This window comes from Leuciscus leuciscus (assembly GCF_965113295.1).
Source record: "Leuciscus leuciscus genome assembly, chromosome: 8".
Taxonomy (NCBI): Eukaryota; Metazoa; Chordata; class Actinopteri; order Cypriniformes; family Leuciscidae; genus Leuciscus; species Leuciscus leuciscus.
In genome coordinates, this window is record NC_138732.1 from 10,777,028 (window position 1) to 10,797,124 (window position 20,097).

Genomic DNA, 20,097 nt, shown 5'->3' on the forward strand with positions numbered 1-20,097 from the left:
CATTACTGTAACTCAACCTTCATCTGTAAAGGTCCACTACAGTATATTCAGTCAAATACAGTTTTTTTTATTCGCTTTGGTATTTTCACAAGTAAGGTATACATTTTCAAAACTCTTAGTCCAAAAATCCAAACTGATCCCACTTGTAACACAGCTAGTCATTCTTTCAAAACCTGATATCATGCTTTCATTACAGTTATACACATTTCAGTCCACATAATCATTGTTTCAAAAACAAGATTATTGTAATATGTAATGAGAACATTTGGTTTAGTCACAGAAACACAACAGTGTGATCTTCTTTAAATTTAGTACTTTTAACAATCAGTTCATTCAACAGCAAACAATGCAAGATGCATGTTTCAAATCAAATTAAAATTCAGTTGTTGCTGAATTAATTACAGTAATACAGGCAATGCCACATTAGAAAATACCGGTGCATAACCTAACTTATGTCACTGAATCCATAATGTTTGTAATAGTATCTATCCAGTGTGTTATCAAAAGGTGTGATGAAGCACAGCCATGAGGTTCTGTGCTAACAGAGTTTGCTGGCAGTGAATACAGTAAATGATTTTGACTATTTGACTTAATATACTGTAGTGGACCTTTACAGATGAAGGCTGAGTTACATTAATGTAACATCCATGTCTCTACCATGTTTACAGTATCACATGGCATACATACTGTAATGTAAAATGCTGTATTTGATGCCGTCTGTCTCCCTTCTACTGATGCATCTCTGATCAATCTGATGTTTTACAGTCATTGACTGTTTCCTCTCCCTTATACTCTATTCTGCTTTACAGTATTTTCACAAATGGCAAATTTCTCTGTATCTCTCTCTCTCTCTCTCTCACACACACACACACACACACACACACACACACACACACACACACACACACACACACACACACACACAGACACACACACATGCGTGTGCACACACTTTGAACATCATGGTGGTTATTATCTATAAATCACTTATGTAAAAAGAATTCATTACATTTGGTTATCCATATCAGAAATTGCAAACAAGTTCTATAGAAACTGTATATAGAATCAATATCTATAGAAATCTATAGGTGTACCAAATGATTCATTGATTAACCATTAAGATCAGTTGGATTAAATCATAGACAAATGTATTAAACTGAACAAGAAGAGATGCAAATCAAAAGTATGATAGTAAGAGCTTTATGAAAGGCAGTGACTGTGAATGAAACATTTATGTAGACGAAACACTTATTTTGTGTTGTGAAAAGGATACTTTGTGATTTTGTGTATTGTGCTAACACAATTGAAAACATAATGAAATGTTTGAAAAAAGTGCACTTTTGATGATCTGTTGTGATATTAGCACTAAGAGTTTTGAAAATGTACACTTAACTTGTGAAAATAGTACCAAAGCGAATAAAAAAAAACTGTAATCAAAATCATTTACTGTATTCATTGCCAGCAAACTCTGTTCTAGCACAGAACCTCATGGCTGAGCTTCATCACACCTTTTGATAACACACTGGATAGATACTATTACAAACATTATGGATTCAATTACATATGTAAGGTTATGCACGTGTATTTTCTAATGTGGCATAGCCTGTATTACTGTAATTAATTCAGCAATGATTGATTTGAAACATGCATCTTGCATTGTTTGCTGTTGAATGAACTGATTGTTAAAAGTACTAAATTGAAAGAAGCTGTTGTGTTTCTGTGACTAAACCAAATGTTCTCATTACATATTACAATAATCTTGTGTTTGAAACAATGATTATGTGGACTGAAAAATGTATAACTGTAATGAAAGCATGAGATCAGGTTTTGAAAGAATGACTAGCTGTGTTACAAGTGGGATCAGTTTGGATTTTTGGACATATACCTTACTTGTGAAAACGGTAATATCTGAAACCACATTATTAATTATCAGACTTCTATTTCATATGATGTGAATGTCATATGATGTCCAAATGTCCAACCCTTTAACACATTACACTTAAAATAGAAGTAGGCCTATTTAAAACTTTAAAGTTATGAAGATAATCATTAGTAAATACAAACTTCTCCTAAAGCAGGGATGTCCAAACCAGCTTCTGGAGCCACGATCGATCGATAGATAGATAGATAGATAGATAGATAGATAGATAGATAGATAGATAGATAGATAGATAGATAGATAGATAGATAGATAGATAGATAGATAGATAGATAGATAGATAGATAGATAGATAGATAGATAGATAGATAGATAGATAGATAGATAGATAGATAGATAGATAGATAGATAGATAGATAGATAGATAGATAGATAGATAGATAGATAGATAGATAGATAGATAGATAGATAGATAGATAGATAGATAGATAGATAGATAGATAGATAGATAGATAGATAGATAGATAGATAGATAGATAGATAGATAGATAGATAGATAGATAGATAGATAGATAGATAGATAGATAGATAGATAGATAGATAGATAGATAGATAGATAGATAGATAGATAGATAGATAGATAGATAGATAGATAGATAGATCGATAGATCGATAGATAGATAGATAGATAGATAGATAGATAGATAGATAGATAGATAGATAGATAGATAGATCGATAGATCGATAGATCGATAGATAGATAGATAGATAGATGAAACATCAGTTCTTGAGGAAACATTTGCCTGGAAACGCAGCCTGCATGGCCCATATTTAAGCAGTGACATGTTTTTTTAAACTGTTTATATGAACGGATGCATTCAGAATTGCAGCCAAGTACAAAGTCAAACATAGTAACTTATGAATCAACTTAAAGAGAAAAGCAGAGTGTTGCCGAAATGTAGTATCCAATGGCTGACCATGTCTGCCTTGGCGTGAGATTGCGACAGGGCTATTTCTGTCCAATCCTTTCGGTCATTCCGGTAAGAGGGTGAGGAATTCAAGATCAGAACAGCATAGTAGAGCAGAACAGAGGGAGAGGGGGTCGATATGGTCACTAGTCATTTACAGAAAACTTTTCTCTCTAAATATATGGGGTTCCCTTTTTTGCCAAAAATGACTCGACTGCTTTGTGCTTTGTACATTTGTCCTTGTCAATAGTCATTGTCTAGTTATTCAGATAAATTATTATATGTTCATATGTTCTCTGTTTATGTCGATTTGTTCTTCATCTTGCTTTGTTGTCCTTACTGTCGTCCTGTTCTGTCAGCCTAAATGTTATCTTGTCATCATTACTGTCGTCCTTACTGTCGTCTTGTTATAAGAGCTAGAGGTATCCCCCTGCTTCTCATAACCTTCTCACATGAATGGAATTATTTTATAAACTTGCTTTTTTGTAAACTACTTTGCTTTTATTTTGACAGCTTTACTGTATAACAAATTATTTTCTGTTAACCAAACGCTTTTTAATCTCTGCTGCTGTTTCAGTGCAAATGAACAAGCGCGCCATTATTTGTTTAAGTAAGTGTGTGTTTAAGTAAGCCAGATATGCGCAGATTCTGTGCAATACATTGTATTTAATATATCATGATGACTCACAAGTGTTTGCACTAAATCTGCACAGATTTGACTTACATGTACTTCCCCAGCAAAGTGAGTAAATATAATAACGCGCCAAATTGGCTAGTGATTTGACAGAGTTACCCGCCACATGTGATTTTTATCCGCATTTGGCGGGTTGGCGGGTGTTAATTTCAAACCCTACACATGAACATATACAAATTTATCTGAAAAAGTAGAAACAATACAGTAAAGACGACAGAACAATATGATATAAACAGAGAACATGAACATATACTAATTTATCTGAACAACTAGGCAATGACTGTTGACAAGGACAAATGTATGGTACAAAGCACAAAGCAGTCGACTCATTTTTGGCACAAATGGAACCCCATATTATATACAGCACTTTATTTCATTAGACTTATAATGATTTAGGCGTTGTCCAAAACTTTTTTACAGTTTTTGGTAAAACATGATTTAATTGCTGGGGTCACAAAATCCGTTATCTTTCTGCACAATAAATCATGAAGGTCACCTTCTAAGCACTGATTTCTTTGTAGTCAGTAAACAGCAAGGTATGGCAAAGCTGTGCTGCCATCTAGTGTGCAGAAAGTGATTCAGACTTCTCAAAAAGTTTGTAAACTGTTTAATAAATAAGAATGTCCTATTTCTTTCTTGCATGAAACAATGTCCTGTTTTGTTGTGTAAGTATTTGCTGAAATAGAAAGCCATCGTAACCTCACAGAAATGTTACAAAAGTATTTTTTTTTTCAACATGGAATTTTATACTCACTCTGTGCCTTGGCTGCAATTATGAGCACATTATGGGGCCAGTGAGAAATGCGGAAAGAAAGGCTACTTTGTTGCTAATGCCACAGAGTGGGTGGGTCAAACAGTCCACTCTTGTATATATTGTTGTTAAAAATCATTTGCCTTCATTGGTGTGAAATGGATAGCTATATTTAGACAAAGTCATTACGAAGATACAGACTGCACACTTCTCCGGACACAATTAAGGTAAAAAAACAAATATTAATTTACTAATTAGATGCATTAAGAAATGTTTTATCTTTATGAGTAAAATGCTTTAGTCATTATTTTGCAGATAAAACTCATTATTTTATATTTTTTTTAATTACACAACCTTTTTCAGTGCAAGGAGTAAATGAATGCTAAATGAATTAATTAAATGAATTAATTAATAAGGAAAATACTAAAAAATACAGCTTCACATGCATTTAGAAAACATAAAATAATGCACATATTTCTAAATAGTTTCTTACGTTAAGTATTTACAAAAAGTAAAATGATTACAGTGAATAGTAAACATTTTTGACATACTGATTTGTCTGTGTTCAGGCTGGCATGGCACGTGATCAGTGCTATAGAATAATGGTATGCAGCAGTAGATTCCTTGCAGGATTAGGATGGATCATGAATCTCCTGTTGGCAGATTATAGAAAGCCACCGCACAAAGAGAACGTGTGCCAGTCAACCACTTGCGAAGTCATGAAGGCAGCTTTGTCTATCCTTCTTCATAATTATCTCATGGAGCCACAGAACAGGCTTCTATCTAGACTGAATGAGTTCAGAAGAGGATAAGTTATGCAGTAGAAAGTGAAGGACACCTGGCATCATATTAGTTGTACCAATACTTCAGAGAAAAGATCCAGTCAGTTTGACTTTAATAAATAGCCTATATTGTTCATGAAATGTTAAAAAAAATGACAAAGTACATGAATAATTAAATAATTCAAAGTGAGTCCACTTTGCAATGTTTTTATTCTTAATGTAATTAATAATATTAGTAAAAAATAATATTAGTAAAAAATCATTTGAGGCTGACAAGATAATTAGTGATAGATAATAGTGATCTGTTCATTCTTAAATTAGAGATCTGTTGTTGTTTTTTCTCAGGGTTTCAAAGGAAAGAAACAAAGAAAAAAATCTCAGCGCTCATGAAAACATGAAGACATTGTGATAAGGTAAATGGGAGGGACAATTAGTGTATATATTATTATTATTACAAATGAATGACCAACATGCAAAATATTAAAAACTGCTTATTTTTTAGGGTGATTACTGAGCATAACCAGATTAGTTGTCAAATGACACAAAAGCATGTAATTGATATTAAAAAATGACATGAAAAAAAAAATTTTTTTAGCTTGATAAAAGATGCAGAAAAATGTCATTAGTTAATTTTTTTCTCAGTTGCTTTGGCACATTTCTCAGATAACAACTGAAATTCTCAAAACTACTTGTTCAACCTCCACATCATCTAGTCAAATATATTGTACTGTAATTTGTTGACAGACCAACAGTAAAAGCATAACTGTGAATCCTGTCCTTCATGAGTACCTTATGTATTTTCAATCATTGTCATCAAAATCATAGTTTACATCTGAAAATACTGACAGAGTATTCTGTTATACAACATGACTAAGCATTTTGACTATCTTGTATGCGAACAATGACTCAAGGACTTCTCATTTTGATGGCACTGATATGTTCATTGACAGAAATACTTACTTTTGAGAGATGAACTAAGGATTTTGAGCAAGTCACATGTATGAATTGTCTTGAGAATGCACTTACTGGTTTGCAAATCTTAAGGATGATTCAAGAAATGTACCAAAGCGACTGAGAAAAACTGTCAAAAAAAATATTAATTATTGGATATAGCATTAACCCTTTGCTATCATTTGAAATGTTCTATAACAGCCAATAATGCAATCGATGCGGTCTTTCCTGAGGGGCCTGTGCCGCAGGAAACCCCTGGAACCGGAGGGAGAGGTCTCCACATTTCGTCGATGTCTGACGACTTTGGACCTGGTGGCTTTGGGAGTGGGCAGCACCTTGGGGGCCGGAGTCTACGTGCTCTCTGGGGAGGTGGCCCGGACCCTGGCTGGGCCAAGTATTATCATCTCTTTCCTCATTGCTGCTTTAGCTTCTATCTTTGCTGGGCTCTGCTATGCTGAGTTTGGTGCAAGGGTTCCTAAGACCGGATCTGCCTATCTGTACAGCTATGTGACTGTAGGGGAGGTGTGGGCCTTCACCACAGGATGGAATTTGCTACTGTCCTATGTCATCGGTAAGTAGAAATTAAAGGCCAATGGATGGATGGATAGATGGATGGGTCGGTGGGCTTGTGGATTGATGGATGGGTGGATGGATGGGTGGATGGATGGATGGATGGAAGGGTGGGTAGCTGGGCAGGTGGATGGATGGGTGGATGGATGGATGGGTGGGTGGGCTTGTGGATTGATGGATGGGTGGATGGATGGATGGATGGATGGATGGGTGGATGGAAGGGTGGGTAGCTGGGCAGGTGGATGGATGGATGGATGGATGGATGGATGGATGGATGGATGGATGGATGGATGGATAGACAGACAGGCAGACAGAACAATAGATAAGTAGATTGATAGAATAAAGGGTCTAATGTCAAATACTAACAGAGCTTTGTCTTGGTTTAGGCACATCAAGTGTGGCCAGGGCATGGAGCGGTACATTTGATGATCTCATTGGAAATGTGATGGCTAATTATTTTAGCAAATATGCAGCCATGGGGCTTCCTGGCCTTGCAGCCTACCCAGACTTCTTTGCAGCTGTTCTCATAATGATTCTCTCTGGTATCTGACTATACTGTACTAATCATACACCATATAATTCATTATTCTATATTTACCATCTATGGCAAAGGCTTTGACATTGTCTACGGTATTTTTCTTACAGCTCTTCTTGCGTATGGCGTGAAAGAATCAACCACGGTCAACAAGATATTTACAAGTGTTAATATACTGGTGTTGATATTTGTCATCACTGCTGGCTTCATTAAAGGAAACCTGAAGAACTGGTTTATCACAGAAGACATTATCCTGAATGCAAGAGCAATGCATGAGTAAGAACATCTGTATTTATAGTTTATTGGAATTTTCAGTATATTCATATTTTATGCAATTTATAATCCTTTCAGTCTATAAACATAAACATATTTAAAAAATCTGTCTGAATGTTATATCAATGCAGTTTTGACTATGTTCGAAATAGCACACTTCTTTATACTACTGCTGCAGTAGGCTACATAGTACTGTATATATACTGCGCATATACAGTATGCAAATTTTCTCTAGACGTAAAATAAAAATAAAATACTGCATTGCTTTTTTTTTTTTTTTTTTTAAGAAACCTGACATCCACCATCAATGTCACCACTGAGTACGGAGTAGGTGGCTTTTTTCCATTTGGATTTGAAGGAACACTGGCAGGGGCAGCTACATGTTTCTATGCATTCGTTGGCTTTGACTGCATTGCAACTACAGGTAAATAAAAAAAAATAAAAAAAGATTATATATAGTGCGCAAAAAACATTCAAAATACTGAAAGAAGTATCGTATGTTCACCAAAGCTGCATTTATTTTATTTTAAAAATCTGTAAAAACAGTAATATTGTGAAATATTATTACAATTTAAAAGAACTGTTTTCTATTTTTATATATTTAGAAATATAATTTATTCCTGTCATGGCAAATTTTTTTGTGAAAACCATAATAGATTTTTTTTCAAGATTCTTTTTCAAATTTAATATAAATCTAAAAAAATATATATATCAAAATGTATCTAACCCTTTGATCAATTTAATGTGTCCTATTTGGAAAGTTTTTTTATTTTATTTTATTTTGTCCTAGCTGAATAAAAATATTAATAAAAAAAAGAATAATAATCGCATTGACTATATATATTATCATCAGCAGTCTTGAATATTACATTTCTAATGTATGAATACGGATTTTCTAGGCGAAGAGGTGAAGAACCCTCAGAAGTCTATACCTGTGGGTATTGTGGCCTCTCTGCTTATCTGTTTCCTGGCATACTTTGGTGTTTCGGCTGCTCTCACATTGATGGTGCCATACTACCAACTCAACATTCAAAGTCCTCTGCCTGTGGCCTTTGCTGACATTGGCTGGGGTGCAGCAAAGTATGTTGTGGCGGTCGGATCCCTGTGCGCTCTGTCAACGAGGTAAAAAAAAGTCAGAGTGAAAATTGGATCTCTATTATGTTTCAGAACAGTTACAGACATTTCATTTAATCTGCAGTCTCTTGGGGTCCATGTTCCCAATGCCCCGTGTCCTGTTTGCCATGGCCAGAGATGGACTCATGTTCAAATCGCTATATAAAGTCAGCTTACGGCAGAGTCCAGTGGTGGCCACACTATCCTCTGGAACTGTGGCGGGTAAGTGGACTGAAAGATTGTTAAAACATGATCTACTAATCGGATATCTTAATTCTGCCCTCTTTTTCATCTCTCACATATGACAGACTAAGCCAAATCATAAGACTAGGGCCTTTTTCTCTCTGTGAGATGAATAGTAAATAGGCTGCAGCTTTTGTTTAAAATACAAAAGCCCTGGCAATCATGTGCTCTGCTTTATTCCAGCAATAATGGCTCTTTTATTTGACCTGAAGGCATTGGTTGATATGATGTCGATTGGAACCCTCTTCTCCTACACACTTGTGGCTATTTGTATTCTCATTCTAAGGTTGTATTCCCAGCTCCGCACTTCCCTTCTAGCATCATAATGCAAATCTTTGAAGCTAAAAGTGGTTTCTTTCAAAGGTATCAAGAGACAGCTTCAGAGGAAAATGATTTGCGCACACCCACAACCTCCATGTTTGGGTTTTTGAAACCCCCTTCGTACCCTACCAAAGAAACTTCAAACACTGTTACAACCTGCACAGTTTTTCTTGGTGTGTAGAAAACCTTACCATCCTGAAATTCTACAGAAATCGCACGAAAATGTGACCTCAGGCAGCAATATAAGCCAACTTATTTCATATCTTTGCTTTTGCAGTTGTGTTGGTGCTTATCCTGTCACTGCTGATGAGCAAAGCTATCAGATCTTTGTTGTTGCTGGAGATCGCGAGTGTTGTGAGTGTATCTGTGATCCTGGTCATAATCTTCCTCATAGTCTTCATTATTTGGAGGCAACCCCAGAACCCAACCAAAGCCTCCTTCATGGTGAGCATGGGACTTATAAAACATAGAAGTCTATATAATATATAATATAATATGATATAAGCACCTAATTTTTTATTTATTTTGTACATAATACATATATTTTTTAAATAAATTATAAAATAAAAATCTCATATTTTCTGTGACCACAGGTACCGTTCTTGCCTTTACTCCCTGTGGTGAGTGTGTTCATCAACATTTACTTGATGATGCAACTGGGAGGAGACACCTGGGTTCGCTATGCTGTGTGGATGGCTGGCGGTATGTGATGCAAAATATGAAATATGCTGAAAGTCGAACCCAAATATTCCTAAAAATATGTAAATATGTGTCTTTTTTATGCTCAGGATTCCTCATATACTTTGGATATGGAGTGAGGAACAGCGTCCAGAGACAAAGGTTACTCAGCAGTCAGGTCACCATTGAAACCATTGAATCCAAATCTGATAAAGATAGACCAAAATAAATGTATAAACCAAAAGTCCTTTGCACTTGTTACATCCGTCAAGTAGATGCCTTTCTTTCTTTCCTTTTTCGTCTTTTTACTAGAGCTTGCATCATATTTGCAGTGAAATCGTTTTATACTTTTTATAACAAATGAATAAATAAATAATAATTCTGAATCTTCAAGTTGACTATGACATCTTTTATTAAATTATACACCACCGTTCAAAAGTTTGGAGTTTTTAATGCTTTTAAAAGAAGTCTTTTATTCTCATCAAGGCTGCATTTATTTGATGAAAAATACAGTAAAAAGAGAAACATTGTGAAATATTATCATTATATTATAATATTATATTTTCATATATTTTAAAATGTGATTTATTCCTGTGATGGAAAGCTGAATTTTCAGCAGCCATTACTGGTGATGTAATGCTCATTACATGTTCAGTCTATAGGCAGGTAGTGTTTCTTTACAAAGTTGATCTTTTTTTTTTTTATCATTTAAAGCAACTTTGCTGAATACAAGGATTAAAAAAAATCATACTGACCCCAATCATTTGATTGATAATGTATGTTTGGGGAGAATTCAGCATGATTTGAGTAAAATAAAGAACATTTATGTCATTAACATTGTCAGATTTTGTTGTTAATTTTGATGTATGTAACAATATGTAAGCATGGCAAACAGTTTTGGAGATTTCAGCCTCTCCTCATTCAACTTGTACTTGCATAACTAGAAAACCGTTGCTCAGAGGAGTTGCTGAGTGAACTGATGTACCCTTAAGGGACTTTGATCTTACTTTCAAATATGAGGGCACAAAAGAACAATAGTACCATTCACAAACTCCTACCTGTGGCACACTAATCAGATTATTAAATCAAACTGAAAAGCTCAGAAAACTGTTACATTCTGAGGGAAAGTCCGGGCAATGAGTTTATAGGCCATAGGCGTAATTCTATGGGGGGACAGGGGGACACGTCCCCCCCAATATTCAAAGAAGGACAATTTGTCCCCCCCAATATTTGATCATACTGTATGATTATGCGGGCAATATCGATGTGATTGCAAATATGTCTTTCTTTCCAGCTCCGAAAATATAAAATCCCGGCCGGTCCATTTCCCAAATCCATTCGACTGGCCTTACACTATACAATAACAAAACCTATTTCTCCTGAAATCCATGTCATGTTTTCCCTATACCTTTAGTAGCTCGTGCACCGTCAGTGAGTTAGGAAAAACCAAACAGAAGAAGAGTTAGGAGCGCGAAATCTGACAGAGCAGGTGACGGCGGTGTCGTCTCACATGGTGAAATTTCATATGGCAGGTGACGGCGGTGTCCTCGCAGAGAAACCGAAGTACAGTTGTAAATTTATGTTTCCATTTATGGGTATTGCCAGAGTTTTTCCTGCATAAAGAATTATAAGGCGGCTGCCTCCGTCAAATTTCGTGCCGCCTCCGGCTCTCGACAAAACTCGGACAGACAGTCACATGGTCAGATACACTTTCCCCACCGTGATGGTTCTGTTGCGGTTATAAAAATATTTAAAATAATCTAATTTAATACAGTTATAATTTTTCAATGTAAATTATTTAATTTGATTGGTAACAGCCTAGTGTCTTATTATTTTAATTGGATATATTTATCAAATTTAAGAATTTGAAATGAAAGATGGAGCATACAGTTAATAAAATTAGGGGGGAAAATGCCCTTTATAAAGGTACAAAAAACTATTCTGAGTGTTTTCAAACAGTAATGTAATGAAAAATTGACCATTTGAAGTTTGAAGGGAGTAAAGCCTCTGTTTAGGCTATTAAGGAAATATAATTTTGCCAAAAGAAGAACTTTTATTTTAAATAAATGTTCATTTTAAATCAGCATGTCAGTGTGATATGTTACCATATTATCATGCTTAACACTAAGAATTTGAATAATTGTAATGTGATGATCAGATGCAGATATCTAAATCAGAGAATATCATAGGTTCGGGCGGTTTGCGGGTGGATTATTTATTTTTAACAGTGGATTCGGGTGACTCAAAGTGCACCAGATTAATGAATTTACCTTTAAAATGTACAAAATTTTCTTCCGGGGGAGCATGCCCCCGGACCCCCCTAGAGGTACCAAGTACACAGCTGTCCCCCCCAATGTGTGATTGACAATTTCGCCCTTGTTATAGGCCGATACTATGTTGTGTCATTTGTAGTGCTATTGCATTTATGCACCAGATAAAATATCGATTCGCAATATGTGTGGATCAATTTTAAGTTTACCATGTAGTCATTCGCAGCAACAGATTTTCTTGTGACAGATATTTTCAGAGCTAGCAAACCTTAGACTGATGGCTCTGAGTTTTTACAGCTAAATAAACATTGTCTGCTTTTTCAGTTGGATGGCCAGTTCTCCTCAGGCCCTGATTGGTAGAATGAACACAGAAAGGAGCCATTGAGTGTAACCAGAGGAATTTAGGGTGTTCATGCGACTCTCATAAACATCTGACCCCTCACTCACTCAGTTCCTCCTCTACCGCTACCTTTCTAATTTTCCCTTCTCTGCGTGTATGCTCAAGATCTGAACGTATACCAGAGTGAACTAAAGTGTGTTTGTGGTCGCTGTGAATATTCTCCGCCATGAAGTGGAGGGTGGTGCTATTTGCTTTTCTCGTTTCTCTTTTGATCATTCAGTTTGGTGAGTAGGCTATCTTACCTCTTAAGAGGCCACATTGTACATTAGATATGACTTTAAGTTACAAAAGGAGATGGAGAAACTGTACATTAAAGCAATGCATGTAAAACATTTAAAGTTGCACATAAAATACCTCAATGTGATAATTTTTTTGGTGCACTCAAGTAAGTTTTACCCTGTTTAAAATGTTGTACACATGAGAAATGTTTAAAAATCATGTACATGCACACACACACACACACACACACACACACACATACAGAGAGAGAGCGAGAGAGAGAGAGAGAGAGAGAGAGAGAGACGAGAGAGAGAGAGAGAGAGAGAGAGAGAGAGAGAGAGAGAGAGAGAATAATTTCGGTAGCATAGTAAGAGTAATAACTGAAAACTTTTGCAGTGCATGATGCTGTATCCACACCACTAGGTGTCAGCATAAGTTGTTTTTGCTGTTTTTTTTAGGAAAACTATTTCAATAGACCACTTTAGACATTCTACTAACTATAGGTAACTTAGCGACTACATGTCAACTACCAGTCATTAGAGTATTAGTAGACTGTCTGCTTAATATCTGCTAACCTGTTATTTTGATGCTCCACAACAGACGTTCTATACGTAACTCAATTGATTCTGCTAACACTAACCCTAAATTTAACCTAACAGTCAACTAATACTCTAAGGCCTGGTTTCACAGACATTTAGGACATTTAAGTAGCTTTTATAAACGTGCCTAAAAAAAAAAAAAAAACAGTACTGGTTAAATTTCAACAGTGTTTCAGAATGGTTTGTCACATGAAAAACAGGCATATGCCAAAAGGTTGAACCTGACCCGAAGGCCAAAGCTGAGAAGAGACCAAATGGAAAGTCCAAGACTGTGAAGGGGACAGGAAAGGCAACCTCTTCCAAACCTAAAGTGAAAACCACCCCTGTGACCCCTAAAGAAGCCCAGACGTACCTCACCCAGGTGGTAAACAAGGGAAGGTTCCAGAGAGTGGGCGACACGTTGACTGTCCAGGCAGGTGATGCGTTAGAACTGAGGTGTAAAGGAAATCCTGTCCAATGGACTGTTCCCGCATATCTGGAAGAGGATGATGAAGGACGACTCAGGTATGAGCTAACAGTGACAATTAATCTGTGATCACATTCGATTGATTTAGTTTAGTTCAATGAATCAATTGCTGTTTTGCTTTTATTTTTTGTTCGTATTTTTAGGACAGTTCAACATGAACGTTATGGCACACTGATATTGGCAAATGCAACAGCAGCAGATACAGGGGAGTACACCTGCTATCCCATGTACTGTGAGGAGAAAGACTGCAGAAAACAATATGACAAAGGCGTCAAAGTCTTCATCTTTTTCTCTGGTAATATGGGAATGTAATGTGATGAACAGCATGTAAATTATACAAGTATTCTATAGGTAATTGTATAGGCAATCTATTATGTTTGCCTCCCACAAACTCAAACTGAGTCAGATTTTAAAAGTGTGTATGTATTCCAGCCTTTAGTAGCCTAGTATCTATATTAAAGATGTATATTAAATACATTATACAAATACTTGCCAGACTTGGTTCTGATAGGTTAATAGCATTATTCAGCATTCAGATATTGTCAAATTTTTCCTCAACTGGCGTCATCATCTTTTATCTCAGTTATTGATTATAGTAAAAGTGAGCTCAGAGGACTTAAAACTGACTGTAATATTGTTGCAGTGTTTTCCTTATTGCTTTTATACATTGCAATTAACTATGTTTTTCTTGGTGGAAGCTTTAGGATAATAATATGAAATAATAATAATACTACAATAAAATAATAAATGCATTAAATATTACTGAATAAAATATTCTTTCACCATTGATATACTATTATAGTTTTTAATATTTTGAATTAGAAAAGTTTTAGTTTTCAGTTTTAGTAAAAATGTTTTGTAATTTTCATTAGATGTAAAATATTTCTTTAGTTTTTACATATTTTAGTACTCCAACTTAAACTATACAAATACTAGAATTTTTTTTAAATTTTATTTCAGTTAATGTTTATTTTATTTCAAGTAATTAAAATGTTTTATATGATTTTAGTTTTAGATTTTAATGTTGATCCTGATTATTTTGCAATAATGAATGTCTGACTGAACTTCATCCTTTATATGTGTACTATCACAATTTGATCAACACAGAGATGACAATTGTCCTTTGGTATTTCTCTCTTAGACCCTCAGGAGTTGTTTGTACCTTCCTCTGATTATTACGAGGTCATTCAGCTTCGCACTAACTGGCCCACCGTCCTGCCCTGTCAGGTGACTTCTCCGCTAGCAAAGGTGAATTTACACCGGGAATTTCCTCCAATGGAGGTGAATGTGGATGGACAAGAGATCTCCTTTGACGTTAAGAAGGGCTTCACCATTCACAGGCCGAAACAGTCTCATGCTGGCTCTCTCTACTGTGTGGCAAGCCTGGGGAATCTTCGCCAGAGCTCAACCAAGTACATGCTCATCTATGTCAACTGTGAGTTTTTTTTTTAATGCAGTACATTGCATGTGACTATATAAATCAGATTGCAGAAATGATTTCAGAATGCCTGTATATACCCTTGCAGATCCAGCCGCCCCTCCGTCTCCTGCGATCCAGACCTCCTCTGACACTGTGGCAGTGGGACAGAATCTCCAGGTGACATGCACTGTGGTGGGAGAGCAGGACGTGGTGGTGGATTTAACCTGGGAATATCCTGGACAAAAGGTTAGATAATAAATTAACCAAATAAGGACAAGCAGCCTCACTATATTTAATGATATTTTAAATATTTTTTGTATTTATAAAAACAGAGATTTTTAAATAAACCCTATAAAGCCAAAACAATCAAATGTATTGAAGTTTATAGAACTTTTAGTCAAAATATATAATAGATAGGAGGGAAAAAACACCTTAAATTTATTCAGAAGCCCAAACTGAGCAAAATATTAAATTATAGGTACAGCTTCTGCTGATATTTATATGGCCAAAAGGTACAATTAAATTCTGATAGCTTGTAACATATATCAGATCTTTAAAACTGTATAGCAGATATAAATACAGTAAGTTCAGTTGTCACTCTAATAAGTCTTAGTAAGATGATATTTAAATGCTTAGTTTAAAAGCTCTGTAGTTTTATATAATACAATGCAATACAATGATGATTGAGACGTACAAACGTTCCTCTTAAGCCTGATCCATCATATTTTGATACATTTCAACATGACCCCCCAAGCAACTTTTACTTGCTTAAAATAAAAGTATAGTCTACTGATCAGACGACAGAAGGCAAGTAGTAGATTGCACATTTTTCATTATGTTGACTTTTTAGCATGTTGATCATTTAGATACTTTTTTGCATTGTGCAATCAAATATTAAACAGCAAACTTTTGTAAATTAAAGAAAAAATAAATACAATTTTAAATTGAACCCATTATTTAAAATATTTACTTTAAAGGATTCTTTTTATTTTTCATTATCAGATTGGGCGCCCGATGTACACCCAGGACAGTGTGCAGACAGTGCAGGTGGACGGGCAGAACCGACAGCGAACTCAGGCGGTTCTGCTGGTGGATGAAGTCAGAGAAGTTGACCAAGGAACATACACCTGCACAGCTCAGAACCTACAGGGTTCACGTTCTGCATCCACCTCTGTCAAAGTGCAGTCAGCACGAGCCAACACCAAGCCTAAAAGAAACCAAGAAGCCCGTCAGAGAAGTCCCACAGAAACCTGAAAACCTGGATATTCTTTCTTAGTCATAACATGCACTACTAAATGGCTGCAAATGAACAAGAATGTTCCTCACAGAACACTGTATTTTTACTTCTGTGTAGACGCAAGCCAGATGCAACAGTTTGTTTATTTTTAACGCATGCATACCATGGTTTCACTGACCCTGCTGCAAGAAAGCAAACGAAAATTAAATGCAAAAGATATTTAAAATGTCTAATATTGTGCAGTTTTGAATCCTGTACCTATATGTTTTATACTATGAAAATAAAACAGTATATTAATGCCAGTTTCTGTTTTCTGTGTTCTTTATAAACTATTACTGTAAAAATCTGACTTCATAAAGCCATTGTTTGTGACATTATCACTGAATCAAACTGAATCCCAGAAATACCACAGCTTTAACATTACCAAAACACAGGACAGATGCTGAATCCGCATCACAACATGCGTTGTGATCGTATCACAACAACCATGGCATTACAGCCCATTAAACCCCTGACTGTATTTTAAACCCCCAAGTATTGATATTCATAATGGGTTAGCAAGCCATTGTTTAAAAAAAGAAAACATGTTTATTCGTATTTTCTTGCATAGGTGCACAGCACTTTAATAATACATTGTAAGTTAAAGTTGCTGAACTTCAGTAAGCTAGAAAGCTAAACCTCAGATTAGAATGATTTCTGAAGGATCATGTGACACTGAAGACTGGAGTAATGATGCTGAAAATACAGCCTTGCCCCCTTACCTGGAATAAATTACATTTCAAGATAGGCCTAGAAACAGCTCTTTTAAATGGTTTTACTGTATTTTTGATCAAATAAATGCAGCCTTGCTGAGCATAAAAGACTTCTTTCAAAAACATTAAAAAATCTTAACTAATCCAAACTTTTGACTGGAAGTGTTTTAATCCATATTCTGTGCAAATAGGTAGTCATAACGAACCAGATTCCCCAGTAGCTGTTCTCCTTTCACTCATTTACTGTTCCTTAAATGAAAGCATTCAGGACGTCTGTCTTCTATCCTCAAAGGGCAGGAAGTATAGTGTGCACTCAGGTGTGTGCCCGGAGGCTATAGAGTCATCAGAGAGCAGTAATGACAGGCCGCTGTCAGTCGTACTCGGTATAACAAGGTCTGGGGGCCAGATATGAGTCTGTGTCTAGATGCATCTGATTTTGTAAGAGTTCTGTGAATAATTATAACAACCAGATGTGTCAGGGCTTTGGATACACCTCTTTGATCATGTCTATTCTGTTTATTCCCATCGGAAGTGCATTATCTGTATAAAAATTGTATAAAGCTGATGCAGCTCTTACACAGCACAGCCTTAGCTTTCATTTGTGCTTCAAATTATAAACAGCAAAAATGAAGGACGCTTTACCATACTGGGTCTACCTTTTCATATTACCATATATTACTACATTTTATACCATTGGTTTGGGGTCAGTAAAATTAATTAATACTTTTATTCAGCAAGGATGCATAAACTTTCACATTGTTGTTACACAACATTTCTATTTCACATAAATCCTGCTCTGAACTTTCTATTCATCAAAGGATCCTGAAAAACATGTACCATTTTCCACCCGTTTTCCCAAAAAATATTAAGCAGCACAACTGTTTTCAACACTGATAAAAATAAGAAATGTTTCTTGAGCACCAAAGCAAAGAAGAATTTCTGAAGGATCATGTGACACTGAAGACTGGAGTAATGATGCTGAAAATTCAGCTTTGCATCACAGGAGTAAATTACATTTTAATGTTCAAATAGTTATTAATTACAGTTATAAATTATATCAAATAATATTTCACAATATTACTTTTTTACATTCAGCCTTGGTAAGCAGTCTTCTTTCAAAAACATTAAAAAGCTTACTGACACCAAACTTTTGAACGGTGTATACACATCCAGCAGTAATCTCAGGGTGTCGCTATAGAGTCGCTGTGATAAATGACTGAATCCTCTCCAGTGTAGATTACCGGTAGTTTAAATCTCAGAGAGGGAAACCGAAGCGCAACATTACGCTGTGAAGGACTCCGATATCAGATCATCTCCGCCGCGTCTCTACAGATCACCATCGGCGCCGAGGAACATCTCTCTATTGTTTTCTTCTAAAGCAATCTAAAAAAAATCTCTTGCGATCCAGACGGCAGTCTCATTTGTCTTGTGACTGAGCGCGAGCAATTATGGTGAGTTCTGCTGTGATTTAAGAGTGTGTTTGCACTTGCTGCAGTGTCTCTATATAGACCGCCACATATAGGCTATAGTCTGTATGCACAGCTTAATGATGCACATCGCTGATCTTTATATAGAGAGAGAGTATGTGTGTGTATATATAATCGGAGTTTACAGGTGTCTTTCTGGTTGCTTACACTGAAGAGCTGCAAAATAATTTCACGTAGCCTACTATGCGTAGGCTATGTTAGAACATCTCATGTAGGCTAATAGTACAGCATAATTGGACAGCAACAGAAAATATTAAAAGAGTTATATATATATTTACTTTTAAACAAATGCATGAATAAATTCATGTCATATATCTGCTTAAAATAAACATAACTCTTATATAACAGTATTATTTTATAAGTCATGGTAGCAAGTTGTTATCTTCTCAGAGACTGTATATTCTTACAGATTGGTATGCTCTTGTTTGAAAAACAATTGCAATGCATTCCTAGCAGGTCAGTTCCATTAGAGTAAGGTCACTAAGAAGTTTTCTCAGCACTTAATAGGTTGCCACAAACCATAAAAAGGCAATTTGCATAGCTGGAGTGCAGGCTGCCCGTTCCTGTCATCTGCTTTGGTGGTCGCGTAGCACTTGGACCCCCATCTCACTCACTCTGCAGTGTGCAATGTATTTGCGGGCGACTGTTTTGAAATGTTTGGGTGGGAGCCCTTTCTCTAGACTCCAGCTCTGCTTTTGATGCCCTGAATTTAGGGACAAAAGGTTCTTCTCTGCTAGTCAGTAACCTTGGAAACCAGGGGCCATAATAGGACCCCTGACCTATGGAGTCACTGCCCATTGTGGGAGTGGCTCTCAAGTGGAGCTGGTCAGAGGGCGTGAAGCTCCTCCGCGGGTCTCACATCTCCTTTCATTTGCAGAATGTACAAACGGGGTGTCTAACAACATAAAACTGCACTTAGGGTGGCTTTAAGACAAGGCGGTTGGACGGCTGTCAATGGATTGCTTCTTGTGCAATTCACTGAATGTTCTCAGTGCATATGCAAACAGAGCAACCTAAAGAAGCCACTGGGTTATAGGTATTTCTTTTTAGGGGTTTCAGCTGTTCTATTTTGCAGCAAACATACATGACAGCTGTCAAATGAGACGCAGAAGCTCATGTCCAGGCAAAGAATCTGGCACAAACTGTCATACCATCCTTGACCTGCACTGCTGAATTTATCATTGTTAAGTAACTGCTCTGCTATTCTGGGCAAGACATAATAACATTAGCTCAACCAATGGCGTGAATTTGGGGTGGAACTATTTGTCTGACAAATAAATAAATAAAAAGCCAAGAGGAGTGTTTGAAACATGTTTGAAAAGACTTCTTTTTTTTTTTTTTTTGCAATTCTTCTGGATGACATAACACAATTCACTTAATGGTTCTGGCTCTATAATGATTCGAAATGAATCTGTAGCAGTCAGGTGGTACAACTAGAGCTCTGTACATTGTTCATGTTCATTATTAGTAATGTTATGTGCTTTAAGGC

The 20,097-nt window shown here is 36.1% G+C and overlaps 3 protein-coding genes across 4 annotated transcripts in view; all 3 read left to right on the forward strand.

Annotated features, from left to right (window-relative positions):
* Positions 1-2,780: 2,780 nt before the first annotated feature.
* Positions 2,781-10,151, forward strand: LOC309503924 (cationic amino acid transporter 2). 2 transcript variants are annotated; one of them, XM_082176781.1, is made up of 13 exons: positions 2,781-2,919; positions 5,420-5,487; positions 6,227-6,596; positions 6,982-7,137; positions 7,241-7,406; positions 7,691-7,827; positions 8,303-8,525; positions 8,602-8,738; positions 8,943-9,045; positions 9,123-9,253; positions 9,358-9,524; positions 9,674-9,782; positions 9,869-10,151. In XM_082176781.1, the coding sequence occupies exons 3-13, from the start codon at positions 6,233-6,235 to the stop codon at positions 9,985-9,987; spliced, it is 1,812 nt and encodes a 603-aa protein (XP_082032907.1). In that variant the 5' UTR covers positions 2,781-2,919; positions 5,420-5,487; positions 6,227-6,232; the 3' UTR covers positions 9,988-10,151. The 2 variants fall into 2 exon arrangements, with proteins under 2 accessions (XP_082032907.1, XP_082032906.1); XM_082176780.1 differs by lacking the exon at positions 2,781-2,919 and adding an exon at positions 4,453-4,519.
* Positions 10,152-12,197: 2,046 nt separating this feature from the next.
* LOC309504876 (platelet-derived growth factor receptor-like protein) lies at positions 12,198-16,671 on the forward strand. Its single transcript, XM_082178153.1, has 6 exons — positions 12,198-12,652; positions 13,447-13,750; positions 13,856-14,007; positions 14,854-15,147; positions 15,239-15,378; positions 16,135-16,671. Exons 1-6 carry the CDS (start codon positions 12,595-12,597, stop codon positions 16,384-16,386), a joined length of 1,200 nt encoding a protein of 399 aa, XP_082034279.1. The 5' UTR covers positions 12,198-12,594; the 3' UTR covers positions 16,387-16,671.
* A 1,716-nt stretch (positions 16,672-18,387) lies between these two features.
* Positions 18,388-20,097, forward strand: part of n4bp3 (NEDD4 binding protein 3) — a 28,563-nt gene continuing 26,853 nt past the window's right edge. The window contains exon 1 of the mRNA XM_082178152.1: positions 18,388-18,572. The gene's annotated coding sequence lies outside the window, so the exon portion shown is untranslated. The remainder of the gene's footprint in view (positions 18,573-20,097) is intronic.

Excerpts from the sequence above, each read along its gene's own strand:
- LOC309504876 (XM_082178153.1), top strand. The coding sequence starts at position 12,595 with ATGAAGTGGAGGGTGGTGCTATTTGCTTTTCTCGTTTCTCTTTTGATC. Across the intron at positions 12,653-13,446 it reads TCTTTTGATCATTCAGTTTG|GCATATGCCAAAAGGTTGAA; the intron begins GTGAGTAGGCTA and ends CATGAAAAACAG. Across the intron at positions 14,008-14,853 it reads AGTCTTCATCTTTTTCTCTG|ACCCTCAGGAGTTGTTTGTA; the intron begins GTAATATGGGAA and ends TTTCTCTCTTAG.
- LOC309503924 (XM_082176781.1), top strand. The coding sequence starts at position 6,233 with ATGCAATCGATGCGGTCTTTCCTGAGGGGCCTGTGCCGCAGGAAACCC. Across the intron at positions 7,407-7,690 it reads AATGCAAGAGCAATGCATGA|AAACCTGACATCCACCATCA; the intron begins GTAAGAACATCT and ends TTTTTTTTTAAG. Across the intron at positions 9,254-9,357 it reads AACCTGCACAGTTTTTCTTG|TTGTGTTGGTGCTTATCCTG; the intron begins GTGTGTAGAAAA and ends TTGCTTTTGCAG.